The sequence below is a fragment of the Manis javanica genome, chromosome 15 (genome assembly GCF_040802235.1).
Source record: "Manis javanica isolate MJ-LG chromosome 15, MJ_LKY, whole genome shotgun sequence".
In the NCBI taxonomy this organism is placed as follows: domain Eukaryota; kingdom Metazoa; phylum Chordata; class Mammalia; order Pholidota; family Manidae; genus Manis; species Manis javanica.
In genome coordinates, this window is record NC_133170.1 from 25,360,148 (window position 1) to 25,378,273 (window position 18,126).

The 18,126-nt window shown below is 46.0% G+C and overlaps 1 protein-coding gene across 7 annotated transcripts; it reads right to left on the reverse strand.

The window, feature by feature from the left end:
* Positions 1–260: 260 nt before the first annotated feature.
* Positions 261–15,037, reverse strand: PEX5 (peroxisomal biogenesis factor 5). Of its 7 annotated transcripts, XM_037004560.2 has the most exons (17): positions 14,907–14,989; positions 14,488–14,625; positions 14,106–14,268; positions 13,774–13,809; positions 13,372–13,504; positions 13,032–13,163; positions 7,486–7,591; positions 6,902–6,992; positions 6,391–6,501; positions 6,052–6,144; positions 5,602–5,721; positions 3,739–3,882; positions 3,467–3,537; positions 2,841–3,053; positions 2,352–2,517; positions 1,884–2,041; positions 261–1,703 (listed from the first exon to the last, which is right to left on the reverse strand). In XM_037004560.2, exons 3-17 carry the CDS (start codon positions 14,250–14,252, stop codon positions 1,502–1,504), a joined length of 1,923 nt encoding a protein of 640 aa, XP_036860455.1. In that variant the 5' UTR covers positions 14,253–14,268; positions 14,488–14,625; positions 14,907–14,989; the 3' UTR covers positions 261–1,501. The 7 variants fall into 7 exon arrangements, with proteins under 7 accessions (XP_036860455.1, XP_036860457.1, XP_036860453.1 ...); XM_037004562.2 differs by lacking the exon at positions 14,488–14,625 and having other exon boundaries at positions 5,602–5,697; positions 14,907–15,034; XM_037004558.2 differs by lacking the exon at positions 14,488–14,625 and having other exon boundaries at positions 14,907–15,033.
* Positions 15,038–18,126: the final 3,089 nt, after the last annotated feature.

Here is an 18,126-nt window from a genome sequence, read left to right on the forward strand (position 1 = left end):
AGTTCCCTTTACAGTAGTAAACAAGTGTAAACAACGCAAGTGACTGTTAAATACCTGTCTCTCCCGCTAAACCACAAGGGACCATGTCCATCATATTCACAGAGCCTAGCAAGTATTAGGTGCTTAATAAAAACTAGATGGATGGACAGGTAATCAATATACCAATGAGAATTTGAGAGATAAAGAGGAAAACTATTGAAAATGATCCTCCAAACACCAACCCACCTACAACCCACACTCCACGCCTGGCAGAACTCACACCTGTGTCAGGTCCATTTATTCTGCATACAAATATTGTACAGTTTTATTTTTAAATCATTTACACATATTCATACAAAGAAAAATAAATTTCAGGATGGAATCTTGGGACCATGGTAGTTAAAAAAAATTTCTCTCTGATCATTAGCTACTGAAGACAAGGCAACAGGCTTAGCAGTCATTTCTGGGGGTTAGTGGACCTCCCCATGCAGGGTGCAGCCGAGAGGGACCCAAGCTGCTCCCCATCCTCCTTCAGGATGCACCTTGTGGCGGTAGGGGAAAGGGATTTTTTGAAGCTTTTCCCACAAACAGTTCAAGTACAGCAAAGGTTTATGGTAACACTAAATCCCCTCTCTGCTGGAAATCTGTCAAGACTTCAAGTTCTGAACCAACCTCGACCACAGCCAGCTCAGGTCCTGCCCACAGGTCTTTCTATGAGGTGGGGCTGCTACACTCACCCCCTTCCTAGTCCCACCAAGGCCCCAAACAGAGCCTGAATCTCATCCCATCTGGCCCCTTCTAGTCTCACCCCACAAGTGTGCCTTCCTCCTATCCCACCCCAAGCACCCTGTGTGGCACTGGCCCCAGGAGCTATGACTGCCGGGAGAAAGCACTGAGGACCCCTATGCTATGACACCGGCATCCTGCAGACAGCATCCCAGGGAAACTGAGCTACCACCAGAGAGGCCCAACAGTGACAGAGCACCCCTATCGAAACTCAGCTCTGCTGAGCCAAATCAACGTTTAAATAAAACAGGCCAACTCCTAATACACCCCATCCTAGATAAAGTCAGTAGAAGGGTGCACAGCAGAAGAACCTTCTATACACAACTGCCCGGGGAAGCTGCACTATTATCAATTAACAGTAAACATGGGGGAAAAGAGACATTACAGATGTGGTAGGCCCTACCAGAAATGGCAGCTGATGATAACAGTTACCCTCTGTCTCTGGGTCCTACCCAAAAAGCAGCACCACAAGAGGGCTTGATGAGCAGAGAGATGTGCAGCGGGATGTGCGGCCCTTGAATTACCAAGGGACTCAGAGACAACACACCCCATTTTCCTACACTTACGTGGGAACTAGAACACAGACTAGCCACCCCTACACTGAGGCCGCCCCTGAGAGGCTGTACCACTGGCAGTCGTCAGCCCACCCCCTTGGTAGGCCCATTTGGGGAGAGGGAGTCACATCCAGAGCAGGGACTCCTCCAGGCAGACACTCGCAGGGCAGCCCATCCCACTGTCACTGCGGCAGACCAAACATAGTTAGGAGGGTGGGCAGATCCCGGGCATCAGCCACCCCATAGGCATCGCTCTGGCCTAACATGGACAACGCCAAACGCAGGGTGCTCCAGATGTTCTCTGACATGGCACCCCCTTCACCCCGAGGGCCACGGCTTTTCCTCTGCATATTCAGGGCCTCCAAAAAGTGTTCCACAGCCTCCCTGTAGGGGAGAAGAATAAGAGCCGGTGAGCCAACATCAGTGGAATGAGGCAGGGCAGCTGGCATGGGGAGAAAGTAAGCTAGGGCTGGCTAGTCAAGTAACAGGCTCAGAGAATGAGGAGCTAGGGGCCAAGGGCAGGGAGAAAGCATCATTCATCAACTCCTCAGTAGACCCTCTCACCGGTGAGCTCCAAGGTTGATGCAGCTGATGCCCAGGTTATAGCGGGACCGTATGTAGCCGGGCTGCAGCTCGAGGGCGCGACGATACGCAGCTACTGCTTCTTCACTCTGGCTGCCGTTGGCCAGGGTGGCCCCCAGCTTATTCCACAACAAGTAGTCCTGGGGCAGGGACGGAGAGAGGGTGAGGCAGGCTTGGACCAAAGGCTGCCCATTCCTTTCCCTGCTTAGCTGATACATGGCTTTCTCCCCAGCAGGTCACTGTGTGGCCACAACGTAACCACTCTCACCTCAAGCAGACACCCTTATGTCCAGGTGACCCTATACGTCCACCCTTCTTTTCCCAAACCTCCCTAGATAAGCAATATATGGAACATTGGAATGAAATATCACATGATTCCAAAAGTCCCAACAAATGATTCTTTGGTTAGGTCCAGTCACGTCCTACCTGCACCCCTCCCCAGGGACTCACATTGGGCCGAACGCTAAGGGCAGCTGTGAAGCAGTCCACCGCCTTGTCATACTCCCCGCTCAGGTTAAAAAGGACTCCCAAGCCACACTGCACATCAGGGTCAATGGATGTAGGGTCCAGGCGTACAGCTGCCAGGAAAAGCTCCTTCACTTCCAGAAACAGGGAGCTGGACAAGGAGCAAAAGATGCAGAACAGTAGGCAGACGGGATCTATATTCCTGACCCTCCAAAATAATTCTCAGTCAGTCATACCCACAAGGCTCACCAGTCTACCAGCCATCCACCTGGCCCCTGACTCCAATCCGCAAACCTGTTTCCCGTTTCATCCCAGCACGGCACTGGAGCACACAGACCTCCCTCAAGTTGATTCTGGGTCTCCTGTCCCACTCTTAGATCCTTGAGTCTTGATTTACCCAAACTTCCAAACCAAGTCCTCCTCTCACTGGGACTCAGGTTACCATTTGGCATCCCAGGAACCTCTCACACTCACTCAGACAACAGAGATCCCAGGATGCGCTTGCTGGGGCCCAGTCCTGCCCCCACAGCCCCTTCTGCGCCAGGCACCACCAGGTGGGCATAGGCCGGGGTGTAGCGCAGCCAGTCCCGGAGGGTTTCACAGGCCTGTCGCTGCAACGACTCATTGGTGAAGCTTACTGCCAGTGCCATTAGTGCCGTCCGGTTATCTGGCTTTAGCTCCAGACACCTGTTTGGGCAGAGATGGGCAGAGCTGGGATCTGCAGTGACACTGGCACCCACTGGCACCCTGGGACCCAAGCCAAGTTTCAGAATGCAGAGTCACAACGGCCTCACCTGCTAACTCCTTCAGATTAAGATATAGAGGGCCCCCCTATATGTGAGTTATTAACAAAGTTACAGTCTGAGAAGGGGAACCTCTGCAGCCAGGGAACCTCTGCAGCCAAAGATCCAGCCAGGGTCCCACAAGTAAAATCAAAAGCTGATGAAGGAATGGAACCAGTTATCTCCAATTCACTCCAAGCCTTAGGGTTTCATCACGAGAAAACATTCTTGTTAGTGGCCAGAGTCAGGGTCAGGGCTCCCATCATGCTACAGGCTACTGAAGCCAGAACCACCTCACCCCGCCCTTCATGTACTCACTTCCGCAGGGCGCTGATGGCTAGAAGTTCTTGCTCATTCTCTGCCTGGGTGGTCCCCAGATACTGCCACGCCTGGAGAGAAGTTGACAGATTCAGTCACCCCTCTATTCCCGTGGCCATCCTCCTGTCCCCTGCTCCCCGCTCACCATCTCACTCCCACTCCCCTGCCCCAGGCCATCAGCCAGGTTCTAGCCCATCTGGACCACTCTTCAGGGCCTCCCTCAAATCTGGGAAGCAGCCTCTACTATGAAGTCAGAATAAGGAGTCACTCACTTCCATGTGCTTAGGATTCTGCTGCACAGCTGCTTCAAAAAGCAGCACCGCGTTCGGCAGGTCCCCCTCCTCCAGTCGCCGCAGCCCTTCCTCAAAAGGCTGGGGGTGGTCACGCAGGGGGTTCTCCTCCTCAAATTGGTAGCCCTGAGAGGAAGAGAAGCCAAAGGCGGACCTGCCTAAGAGGGAACCGTCACACTTGGAGCAGCGGGAAAGGGAGGCGACCCACTGTCTGGTCTACTCCACCATCTCACGGGATCACACTGCAGAAATGGGATCTTACTCAGAGTCTGTGCCGTTGCAGGAGCTTCTCCTTTACGCTAATAGTATATAGTTTCTGCTTGAGCTGTAGGTTTTAAGTGTCCTGAAAATGTAAGGACCATCAATAAAAAGACTCACAGACTTATCTGACAGTCAGATCCACATTTGGAAAAAAAAAGCACTACTGCCATGTAACTCAATAGCATAAAACCAGATAAATTCTGAATTGTTCATTATTAATGGGTAATAAAGTTACAGCATATTGTTGTACAGTATTAATGTAAATCTTTCTAATCCTAATTCTGCAATATCCCAAGATATCACTGGTATCAAATGGGGTTCAAGAACCTAAAAACATTTCTTTTAAGTTTTAATATAAAAAATTTATTCAAAAAAATTTTTATTCCACCTAGTGTGTCATTAATGTGGGAGTAAAAAAATGCAAAGAGGAAATGCTGCTCAGATACAATCGGTACTATATATTTAGGAAAAGCAGGGAAAATTTTTATCTCAAATTTGTAACTTGCCATTTAGAAGTTGATAGCGCCTATGCAACTTGTCAAATTTTTAATACAAATTAAAGAAGTATTATCTCCAACTATTTCCTTCAGTTATTCCTCATCAGAATTTTATGGAAGAAACTTGGTACAGCAAAACATAGGGTAGGGTCCTAAAAGTTTCTCTTTTCAATTATGTAACAGGATAGTTCACAGGCTAGAAAAATAAAGTGAGATTTTTCCTCGTACTGTTTTTTATTGGCTTTCAAATCTTCGCCTTTTTATCTTAAATTTCATTCTTTCTATCATTGCACAGCTCCCTCTTGTCAAGATCGCTCCCAGCAACCTGCTTTCCATCGTAAGCCCTGATTCCAGACTCAGAACCCTTTCCCCACCAGATGTGAGCTGAGAAAATGACATCACTATGCACCCAGCTCTAGTTTTGCCTTTTCAAAACCAAGTAATTCTCTCCCTTCCCCCTGTGTTTCAACTCAGCAGCTCGATTATTGACCACAGCCCCAAATACCCTATAACCCACATGTAGATTTTTTTTCAGTGATACCCGTGAAATAACATACAATTCTAAGCCAACAGTATGTTTAGATGCAAAATTCAATCATCTTTGCCCACTAACTGCTGGGAAATTGTCCTAACATTGAAGTTATTCGATTCTTTTTAAATGCCTTAAATTGGGGTAATTAATTAGTACTAATAGCAAGAGATTAGAATTTAAAATAAACTTGTGATTCAAAAAAGTAAATAGAAATTAAGGTGTGGAAGCAGACCAACTACCACTCTCCACCAAAATTTCTCAGTCACCCTCCAGGGCAGAGTTCCTTCGTCTGGGCTCTTTACGTGTCACGTGCCAGTCTCTATCACTGTATTATTGCTATTTGACAAGGGTGCTCTATTACTATTAGCCTTTCTTTACCAAAAATAAAGCACACAGTTACTGCAGGAGAGCTAGGGGCAAGGGAATGTTTCAGATTTCCTTTCGTGGAAAGGAGCTCAAGAAAATAATTACTTAAAAGTAGGTACCTTTAAATTCAGGATTAAAGGAGAGACAATAAAATAAGGAACTCCTGCAATCTGAAAAACTAGTTCTTACCTTATCATAGGAAGCAGACGTGAGGTCATCATAGTCAGAAAGCCAGGGGTGAGCCTCAGCATCCCGTTTTGCCATCTCTTCCAATTCTGCCTGCAACTTGTCCCAGAAATCAACATCAGACTGTAAGGGAAGGCAGGTAGAAAAAGGAGATCCATCATGACCACCCTACCGACTCTCAGTTCCACCTGGATGGGTTCCCTAAGAGATGTGAAGACCTTTTCTAAAATGCAGATTCCTAGACCCTCCCTCCAGATTCCAGTTTAGTCAGCTGAGGTGATGCCCAGAAATTCACACTTTTGATAGGCACCCACCCCACCCCAAGCAATTCTAGCACAGATGATCTGGAAACACTGTGAAATACAATGTTCATCATCTCTGATGTGAGCACACCCACTCTCTCCAACTCAGTGTGTTCTCCTGGGTGTCTGCTCCTACACTATCTGCTCTCACCTCTATAGCTGACTTGGCTCGTTCAAACTCCGTATCAAGGGCAGATGTGTTTACTGGTCGTGTGAACTGGTCAACCCAGGCATCTGATGTACCCTATGACAAAGAAGGATGGTCATACCACCACCCTCAGCTTTCTGCCCACTAACCAACTAAATACCCTCTAAACACCACCAACCTGGACACTTCTGAGAAGAACAATCTCAGAATCTCTTTCCCACCCACTCAGGACCTTGCTGCTACCAAGACAAGCTGGCATAAAATTCCTTCCCCATCTGGGACCACTGAATGCTGAACCCAAGGCTGGCTCTTGAGTGGGTCTGGGAAGTGACAATGTCCTACCTGCTGCTGTATAAACTCTGCTGCCCACTGTTCTGCCTGAGCTCGGCCCGACCCTGCACGGGACTCCAGGGACACCTGCCCCTCGCCAATCTGCCGCACGAATTTCAGGAACTGGGGCACAGAGACACATGTAGGCTGCTTGGAGAGGACTTCCAGGTGTGCACTCTCAACCGTGCCCAAGAGGAGCCTGTACCTACCCCTCCCCCTGACCATCTCTAGCTGCAGACGAGATAAGCTAAAGACCCTGAGAAATGTCAAGAGCAAAAAACAAAGGGATTTCTGGTTCTAAAGATTTGAGAAAGCACAGAAAAGAAAAAAGGGTTAGTAGACAAGGGAATGAGGGAAAGAGTTTTGGAAGAAGAGGCAGGATCCCAAGTCTCTGTTTACCAGACAGGAAGGAATAAACCTAGGATCATATATCCTTCTCTTTGAACTAAACTGGAGTAAGAGAAGCAAGACTCAATTCCAAGACCAGTTCTGCTGGGCAAGGCAGCAGAGGCAGGTGGCTCACCTCTGAGTTAGCCAATTTGGGGTCCTCCACCTTGGCCACAAAGTCACTGGCCATGTGCTGTAGATCCTCCTCAGGATGGTATTCATCATACCTGCAACAGGTAAGGACAAACTAACTTTACACACTCAGCAGCCACCACCTTCCCATGCTACTCTGCCCTCCAGCCCAGAGCTGCTCCACTTCACATGGGGAAGAGAGGATGCCACTACTCCGTCTGTGGAGGGCCTACGAAGTCAGATTTACAGTGAAGATGGACACTGAGCAGGGGCAGCAAAGGACTAGCTCCATCCTTTCACCTCTCCCTTACCCAAACATGGCTTTGCAGAGAGAGGAAGACAGTAGCAGGCACCAAATTAAAAGAGGAAGAGGTGCATGAGGTCAAGTGACAAATTTTTAGTAAGACACTCAGGGTTCTTGACATGATTGCATCTGAGACATAAATTCAAATGCATAATAACACAAGTGGAAACTTTAATGTACAAAATGAGGGGACTGCAGGCTCCAAAGGAGGTTGGAGGAGGCTGGGAAAACTGTCCAATACTCTCTTCCCAGGGGTCCAACCAGAAAGGAGGAGCTGGACTCACCAGTGGTCTGTGGCAGCTGTTCCCTCGGGCTCTCCCAGCCACAGCTTCTCCTCTGACTGTTCAAGATATTCCTCAGCCCAGCGGGCAGGGGACGCTGACAAAGGGTCTGCAAGGAGCAGAGTTGGGGAAATCGCACGGCTCAGTGAGGGATCAGGGAAAGGAACAGTACCAACCAACACATGCAACTGATCTTCTTCACCAACTACAGCAGATGAAATCCGACTGCATCCCTCAGAGACCCCTGACCAAAGGAAAACACTAAATTGTCAACATCCAACCCATTCCCAAGAGGCCTGCATGGCAGTTTACTTAGTTGGAAACAGGTGTCCAAGTAAGGAAGCTCAGGAAAGGAAAAGGACCAAACCTTCTATTTCCAGGCCAGGGACCTCAGTAAGAAACAGCAGGCATCAGGGCCTCCACCCTCCTCAAAGGTCTGGTCTGTTCTCCATCTACAGAGTCCACATCCTCTCAACAAAACAAGCCTCATATTCCATCTTCCTATACCTACCAAGAGAATCTGGGAAGCTGGCCTGGAATTAAAGATACATGGGTCCACTCTTCCCACTGGACATTTGTTTTTTCATTTTTTAATTGAGAGGTACCATGCAACCACGGAAGGAGATGAAGTGTACCGGACTTAAGCATACAGCTTCATTAATTTCACATTATACACTCAAATCACCACCACCCAGATCAAGATACAGAATATTTAGAGGCTCCCTCATGTCCCCACCCCCCAGAATAAAAACTCTTCTAACTTCTGTCACTACTGATTAGTTTTGAGGGCTATATTTTTAAGTCTAATTCTAGAAACTGTCTGAGAAGCTCCAGTGACAAAGGATACTGTACTAACATCAGAGTAAACATTTCAAGGCAACAGAAGGAGGGCACTGAACTGTTTCTCAACCTCCAGGACTTTGCCCTTTACTCTTCTGAGGCCAGAAGCAATGGAAAAAAGCAATGAGACACTATGCAAAGGGTAAAGGGTAAATGTATAAACAGTAGGCATGAGCCTGCAGCTCCCTTTCCTTCTGCTCTGCATCTTCACAAACTAGATACTGAAATGATCATCCTGTTCTGACAGTTTGAAGATCTGATACTGCTTGTAATACTGAGAAAGCAGACTCATCCCCTAGCATTAATGTATAACAGAACTCTATTCCATTTAACTAAGAACTTGCCTGAAAAATTTCAACAAAGCTATCTCAACATCTGAGAAAGTAACATTAAAATCTAAAAAAAAAAGGGATCAAGACTCTCAGAGTACACCCAATTATAAATAAAAAGTAATATATTACTAATGTAAGGTATAGTGGTCAGTTTTTTGATCATGGACTATCCTTAATTTCAAGAACTCTCAGTTTATATCCATATTTCCCTCACTAGTCCTTACAGGCAACATGTCTCTTTCCTTTGCCCCAACAAGACTCTTGGCTTAAGAGTGGAGACCAAAAAAGGTCATGCTTAACATTTAAATAAACCTCACAGTGCCTCTCAGCCCTTTTGTCCAATCCTGCCGAAAACTAACCAGTCACTTCTCCTTAGTCTCCAGTTGCTCCTTACTCTCAACTAGACTGTTCTGCAAAAACATATTCTGGCCACAAGGCACAAGGGCTCCTCAAATGATAGAGAATACTATTTCTGTGTAACACTCCTCCCAAGCAACAGAAAAAGTATGAAGCACCTGGCCTTTAAAACAGACATGAAGTAGGTTAGCAAAAATCTTAGAGGCGAGAAAAGTCATCCTCAAATAGCTGCAGTTTGGTAGTTGGGCCACAATGCCCACGCGACTCGAACTGTCTGGCATTGAGGACCTGCACCAACAAAGGACTCAAAACAACCAAAAAAATACTACTTGGCTTTCACACTATTGTTTGAAAAATTCTTACAGAAAAGCAGATCCATTTGGAGACCTCTGAGATGGAAGTAACTAACACCCACAGAGGGGAAGGGACAATCCTAAATCACATGGATTAGTTAGAACCAACAACCTAGATTCCCAATATCTAATTTGGAATTTTCACCTCATATAGTTTTTCATTGTCTTCATTCCACCTAGGCACATCCACCCTCAGCTCGAAAATCTAACACTCAGAACTTCCAATCCTTATCCATGAAATTTCCATGTTTGCTAAATAGCCCAGTGGTAAAGAATGTAGGTTGAAGAGTCAGCCTACCTGCACTGAAATCCCAACTCCACCACTCACTCACTGTGGGTCTTCAGACAAGTAACTTAACCTTTTAAGTTTCCATGTCCTAATCTATAAAACAGAGATAGTAACAGCTGCCTCATAGGGACTGATGTGAAGACCAAATGAGATAATGCACATATAAAGCACAGACTAATATTGACTTTTATTATCATGATTATATTATTGTATTAACATTATTGATGTTTTTTATATCATTGATATCACTACGTTACATACAAATAATGGCATGTAAAACTGGTGAAATCTAATAAGCTCTGTGGACTGCACCAATGGCATTTTCCTGATTTTGATATTGTATGTAACTAACAGGCAAAATGTTAGACCATTGGCAAAAACAGAAAATACACTGACCCTTTCTGTACATTTTTTTTTAACGTCCAGTGAAACTATAATAAAATATTTGCTATTATTACCATTCCTGTCTGCTCATGGCAAACCCATTCCAAAAGTAGAGAATATCACAATAACAGTGCTCTTCCTTCTCTCCCATAGCCATCCAGGGGAGATCTACTGGTCATCATCACTTGTTACTGCTGCCCACTGCTTTTCCTATGAAAGTGCAGGTTCACCTCTCATGATTATCATATGAACCTCATATATTATGTTAGCTGAGACTTTCTAAATTTAAAACCCCTTAAAGGTATGTTTATTCCCTACAGCTGAGTAATCACAAGATGGAGAATTATTTGGCCCAGAAGACTGAGTGGATTGAAGATCCAGCATTGCTGCAGGCAAGATTCCATCAAGAAATATGGCAGACTGAAAATGAGCTTCATACAGTGATGGAATAATCATAGATTGTGGTGGGGTTACACAAATCTACATGTGATACAAAACTCAATAAAACTATAAACACACAAATAAGGGCATATAAAACTGGTGCAATCTAATTAGCTCTGTGGATGCACCAACGACATTTTCCTGATTTTGATATTGTACTTAACAGGCAAAACATTACCATATTGGAGAAAATAGAATGAAAGATACACTGAACATTTCTGCACATTTTCTTTTCAACTTCCGGTGAAACTAATTATTTCTAAGTAAAACATTAAAACAAGAAAAAAATCTTTTTAAACTTGATTCTAGAATCCTAACAATAGGGACTTGAAAATAATAAGTATTTAAAGAATATTATCTCTTATCTCAAGGTCTACTGATCCATAAAGCAGTTGGTAACCTACAGCATCAATATAATAGTATCAGCCACAAATGTTATAATGAAAAATGGATTACTAGGAAATCAATTTCCTTTAGTTCTTTCTCCCAGATCTCAATTCATTCATTCAAAAAGACCTTCAATACTGAATGTCTACTATACACAAAGCCATAAACTTCTACAATAAGCCATTTTTATAAAGGCAGACCCCAAATAGCTTAACTTCCCTTTCCAGCTTCCCATAACCCTGCCTCTGTGAAGCAGGTACAGTCCTAAAAGAATGTACAAACAGAAGAGAGACCTCTCCCAGGGGGCTTAACAGGTAAGAAAGGTCCAACATGTCTTTCTGAATTTTTTTTTACTAACAGTGTTGCCAGCAATTTAAGTAATTATAACAAAAACCTCATCAATCTCAATGTTTCTAGGAGCAACATATTTTTTCTGAGTTATCAAAAATGACTGATGCCCACACATTACAACAGAAGTCTCTCTGCAGTAAGAGATGGCCCATCTACAAAGCTGTATCACCTTGGCCAAATTAACCTCTAAGCCTCAACTTTCTGATTTATACCCTAGGAATAAAAACAGTAACTATCCCAATGGATATCAAGTCCAAGGTTTGAATGAAAAACTGGGTTTCAGTCTGGTGGAGGGTCTTTGTTACAGCTCAGATTTTCACTTGCAGCAATTCCACAGAGAAGATTCTCAATGATGCTACAATGGTTTTAAGTATGGAGCCTAGAGTCAAACAGACATTAGTTTGAGTATCATCTCTGTTCAACCTTTCCAAATCTGTGTCCCTATCTATAAAACAGAAGGATTACCTTTGTAAGTGTTACTGTGAAGAGCAAATGAGTTTAAGAATGAAGAGTGCACAACTCTTCATGAAACCAAGAACATCTGTTGTGATACCTTGACCTCCAACTTAAGGGTAGGAAAGGGAGTCTTGATGGATACAAGAGACCAATAGCTTTCACTAAAGGTATTTTAGGTGTTATATTTTTTTCTGTTATGTGTGGAGAAAGCTCCATCTTTAGGAGAGTAAAAATGACAGGGAAAGAAACCAATTAGGTCCCATTAACCATCTCAGGAATATTCAAGAACTATGATGATGTGAGCACCCTGAGAATCTAGAATCTTTGTTAACTTTCTCCATTTGTATCTCTTGTTGTTATTCTCAATTTCTTAAACTGGAAAAAGATTAACAGTGCTTCTCGCTGAGAGCAATCAGGATGAAGAAGGCTCAAGAGAATGCCCTTCCCCCATGCCTCTCAAACCCCCTTCTCAGGGGGAGAAGAATCAATCCTAAGGGATGCAGTGAGCATGGATGCTTTCTCAGAAAGGAAAAACTAGGCTGGGACCTGAGCAGCACAAGCTGCAGACCAGGCAGTAAGTATATAACATAATGGTTAAGCCCACAGGGTCTGGAATCATTCAAACCCAGAGTCAAATCTCAGCTCCCCTGCTTACAAAGCTGTTACCACCTTGAGCAAATTACTTAACTATTTAACCTCTAAGCCTGTTTTCTGATTTATACCCTAGGAATAAAAACAGTATCTCAAGAGTTCTCATGGAGATCAAACAAATAATGTATTTAAAGCACTTAACACAAAACCTAGGACATGGTAAGTAAACATAAGCTAATACTAATTTTTATTATCATCATGAGGGTACAGTATTTGCCCTTTAGGACTTTATACCTCAGTCCCTAAACTTTCCAATTCCATTCCAAGGCCCCAACTCTGTTCAAGATGACTTAATGCCAGAATCCCACAGGCTTTGCTGAGTATTTTTCTCTTCCAGGGCAACACTGCCATCCATCCAACCTATGGATCCTCACCACCAAACTTCAGTAATAATGTTCCAGATAACAAGGAAGTAGACGTACGTCCACAGGTCTTCCCTCTCCCCCATATATGTGTATGTGTGTATATCTCCAAAATCTCTTGTCCAGTTTAAACCTATCCAGTTTAAACCCAGTCCTCTGTTTCATGTAAGTTTCAATTGCCAATTATCACTACGGGAAATCAGGTTAAGTGCCCTGTGGAAATGAGTCAGGAGTTCAAAACAGTCAGAGCAGCTAAAACAACTCTGAATCCTAAGGTGAATTAGGGGAACAGTATAGAACTTTGCCCCATAAGAGCCATTTTAGATTTTCCCACAACAAGCCTCACCTGTAACTTCAGAGATGAATTCCTGGGACCAGTCAGTCTCATTATAATCCTGAGTGACATCCACAGCATCTCCAGCCACAAGAAACTCTTGGGCCCAGTTCTCAGACAAGGCTAAGTCGGCCACACCAGGGGCTTAAGAGAAACAGAAAGGGAACTAAGAAAGGAAAATGATACGTACCATTCTGTCATGCCTAGAGAACCCTAAGTGCACCTGCAAACACCCACCTTTTGTCTCCTTCTGCATCTCAGGTTCCCAGTGTCAGTAGCATCCAAATATGGAACCCCCATGGCCCTATCTCCACAAAAAGTGGTAATCTCCTTCCCACCACTCTGGACCCACCTCTCTGGGGTGCCTGGCGGAAGTTCGACTGTTCAATTTCCTGCATCTCTGCCAGGAGATCATCCATCTTGAAGGTCTGAGGGGCCCGGGATACAAGTGGTGCATTCTGGTCCTGGAGGAATTCGGCCACCAACTGTCAGAAGAGAGATGGTGAAATGAACCCAGCAAGAGCAGAGCCCATTGGATGGGGGATATGATGTCAAATACAAGGAAAGGGAAACACAGAGACTACAGCTTTGGAAATACTCAAAGAATACCAGGAAAAAAAAAAAAGCAGGAAGGTCAAGGCAATTCTCACCTGATAGAAAAGCCAGAAGACTGAAAATATGCATTAGCCAAGTTTAAAGTGAAAACACAACCGGGCAAAAAGAAAAATGTGACAGAGGAAGCTGGTATATTTACCTCATCTTCAGAGGCTGCTCCCAAAGGCTTAGAGACCTAAAATAGAAAAGAAACTGAGGCAATATGGTACAGTAGTGAAAACCAGACACAACTCACAACAGATTAAAATTCCAGCTCTGCCATTTACACGACCCTGAGCAAATCACAAAACTTCCCTAAGCCTCAGTGGCTTCATCTATAAAAGAGTGGTCTTCATCTACATAAAGATGTAGGATGCTTAGCATACCGTTCAGTAAACACTCAGTAAATGGTATCTATTGTTGTTTGCAACACAATAAAGAAAGCAGTTAGTGCAGCATATCATCAGAACCCTAGGACGCAAAAACACTCACCGCCTCGGAGGCTGGGGTTCCTGGGGGCCAGGGGCCAGGCCTCAGCCCCTCCTGCCGAAGGGCCTTGTCCTGGGTGAAGTGCCCCGCCAGCTTCATGAGGGGGTTGGCACCCCCGCATTCGGCCTCCACCAGCTCCCGCATTGCCATAGTTACCGCCAGCTCACTAATGCGGAGAGGAAGATTTGGAACTAAGGTCATGGAGCCAGACCCTTCCCCAACCCACGACTCAACTCGCATCTAGGAGAGGCAGACAGAAATCTGTCCCAGGTTGTCAACCACTAGCCAGCCTTCACCCCTAGGCCTTTTGCTGGGGTCCCCCATCTCTGCCAGAAACCCGAGGGGACCGTGCCCTCCTTCCGCCCCCTCTAAGGCCACCACTTTCAGCCTGGGCCTCTCCAGCGGCCAGCACGACTGCGGTCTCAAGAGGCTGGACCGGCCGTGAGCCGCCACCCGACGAGGGGCCTGGACCCCAGGCAGTACAGAGGACAATCCCGCCAGCTGGGCTGTACGGAGGCATCGGCTGGGCAAGGAAGAGAGGGAACGCTGTCGGACTGCAGGCCTGGTCCCCCACACCCCCTGCCTTCCGGCGACCCCCGCCGAGGGCCATTCCTTCCCCCTAAGTCACCTGAAGCCCTCCCCCGGCTCCACCGGCCCCGGCCCTCCCCGCCCGCACTCCGGACCACCCCATCTCCCGCACCCCCGCCGCAGGTCCAGCCCCGCCCCCAGGACCCGCTAGGACCCGACCCGGGCGCTGGACGACAGAGAACGCGTCCTCGCGCCCCCTCGGGGGACTGAGCTCACCGCAGCGCGCCGCGCCGCACGACCCGCCGGGGCACCAGGTGCGGGGCCGGGGGAAGGGGGAGGAGAGGGCGGGGAGCCAGGGGCGGGGCTCAGGCTTAAAGGGGCCGTGACCGAAGCGCAGCGGCCCCGGCCTGGCGGAAATTGTTTGAAGGGGCGGGTCTTAGGACTGCGTCGCAGCGTGCCGGCAGGAACCGTGAGTCTTAAAGGGGAAGACTGCCTTAAAGATGAAGTCTTGGTGCGTCGATTTGGGGAGCGCTCAGAAGGGTTCCGGACACTCGGATTTGTTTGATGGAAAGCTTGAAAAATGGAGCTAGGAGGGGCTTCCTGAGCTTTGGCGAGACCCGAAGGCGCGGGATCCTGGGTTTGGCTCGTCCTGCCCTTTCCCTGGCGCCGCACTGTGACCCAAGGGAATTCGCTCCCCCGTCTGAGCCTCAGTCGCCCTCTAAAATGGAGCTGGCTACTCTTCTAAGCCCCAGAGCAGGTAGGAGAAAAGCCCTAACACGGGATTGCGGGCATCAAATCCAGGACCTTCCCAAGCCTTCTAGGCTTGCGCCCTTCCACATTGCTCTTAGCAGGACGGCGTCACAGTCTCCTTGGAGACAGAGACCTGCCCCCAGCCCCTCTGCCACCTCTGCGTGATGGGGAAAATAGCCCTGGATGATGACAAATTGTGGAGACTAAAATAGGGCCAACGCATCCTGAGTTCGCAAGCTGGTAACGTACAGGGAGGGCCCACAGTGAATCACGTCTTCCCCAGCGTTCTTCCCTCACCGCTGGTCAGGGTCACCATGGTGGCCTTATTCCCACTGCTCCCGACTGAGAAAGCACAGACATGATGCAGGAAATGATTTTTAATCACGGAATGAGCCTTAGGCCCCACCTTCTGCTGCAGAATTGGCTGTGGTGTAAAACCTCAAGGTCACGAGGATATCTCACCTGGCTCCAAGATCAAGGGAATCCTGGCGCCATAAGAAAGGCAGGAAGTACTCAGGGCTGCTGTTGTATAAGCAAGGATGGGTTAGTGCCAAAAGGACAGAAATACCATCTCAGCCCCAGGTACCGAAGAAGGAGCAGGGTAGGCAGCAGGCACCCTGGGCCAGGCTTGTTTCCTTGCTGTCCTGCAAATTTCAAAGGTGGAGGCTCCAAGGAGCCAGGGAGGCGTGGCTGTGTAAATTCATCCCTGGAAAGGTAGAGAAGATGCACCTCAGGAGAACAGAATGGCAGGTCAGACGTAAAGACTGTGGAAAATTTCTCCTTTTCCTTTTTACCATCTTTCAGAGGCCTTTAGCCCACTGTCCCTTTTCCCCTGGAGTACACTAATCCCAGCCCTTGCACCTTCACCGTCCTCAGAATGCCATTGTCTTGCCAATGGGTTTCAGCCCCAGGCAAGTTCACTATGGATTCAATGTGACCAAAGAAATGGCAGTAGAATGTACTTGGGGTGAAGGGGTTATACCCAACTTTACTTCCACAGTGGCAGGTCAATCACTAAAAAATCTCGTCCACTCAGAGCAAGTCTGCATGCAGCAAGCCAGTCTCTGCCTCTGAGCCTCTCTACCCACACAGCCGTCCCAGTCTCTGTCCTCAGCGCTGCCACCACTCCAGCCTCTGCTCTGCTCTTCTGCAGCCTTCTAGCCGTGCCACCATGTTAGCCAGAGCACTGGGCAGGGTTCTTTATATAGAGTCAATAATGACACATTGCCCACATGTGTGTAGTGAGCTAGCCAACGAGGGCCAGGTGAGAATCCTGGCCACAGGAACCTTCATTTTATCCACAGCCATTGTAAAGAAAAGACCTAGTACCTAATAAACTAAACCATGCCAAGGAGAAAGGGTTGTTCTCTGAAAAGTGTGAACTTTTAAAAAGAGGATCCCTAGAGAGAGCAGTGTTAAACTGAAAGCATATGATATGGTAGAATTTCAGAAGTCAAGGCAACCAGAAAGGACTTCCCAGTACCACTCAAACCATACCACACAGATAACCTTCTGCTCTGCAAGGAGTTTAGTAACTGATTCTATGGGCGCAATAAACTGTGTGCCCAGCTGGTGGGAGAATGATAATAGTAGCAATAACTGATGTTTATTAAGTGCTTACTAAACCCCAGCCATACATTAAACCTTTTATGTGCATTAGTGCTTGTACTCTTCAAAATGCCCATATAAAATAGGTATTACTAACCCCACTTTACAAATAAGACTTACCCAAAAGCACACAGCTACAAGTCATAATTCAATCCAAGTATAACTCCGCATACCTGCCCATTATATAACGCTGCCTCTCAGGCTTAGAGAAGCCTTGCTTTCAAGCCCTGAAGAGCTTTAATCTCCCAGGCCACAGAAGTCAAAGAACCTGGTTCACAAGTCTAAGAAGGACTCTGGAGCTAAGAAAGTATTAATAGAGTTCCTTAGGAGTTTAATACTTAGTTTACTGAAGTTGTAGACTTCAAGTTTTGTTAATCCAGGTTCAACTTTAAGTTATTATTCTATTTACAAAAGTAAATTTTATAAAATGAAAGCAATCATTTTTACTCTTTAATGTGTAATTTTACTTACTTTTTAATTCATGTTTGAGTAATTCAACTTTAACAGGTTAAATTCCTCCAAATTTTAGATACATACTGTATTTACTATTTGCCAGGCATTGTTTTAAGCATTTGTCGAGTGCTGATTTATTTAATCTGCACAATAACTTAATAATATTACTATCCCCATTTTGTAGATGAGGAAACTGAGACTCAGAGACATTAAGTGACTTGCCCAAGCTTATACTAATAAGTAGCAAAGCTGTGATTCTAAACTACACCAGAGTCATCTAACTTTATCTATAAAGGGCCAACCAGTAAATATTTGTGTTAGTATAGGCTAAGCTGTTCAGTCTTTGTCACAACTACTCAGTTCTTCTGTTGTAGCATGAAAGCAGCCATAGACAATACATAAATGGATGTGTGTGGCTAAATATTCTTCTTTTGATCTTTGTCAACCATTTAAAAATGTCAAGACCAATCTTAGCTTGCAGACTGTGCAAGAACAGTCAGCAGGCCATAGTTTGCTCACCCCAGACCTACACAATCTGGTTCCAGCATGCAGGCTCTTAAACATTATGCTGGACTTTTCCTTTTTAAAAATAAAAGTTAAATTTCCTTACATATTTTAAACTACATGACATTGAACATTCATATTTTAATGCACTTTAAATGACTGACAGCATAAACAACCCTAT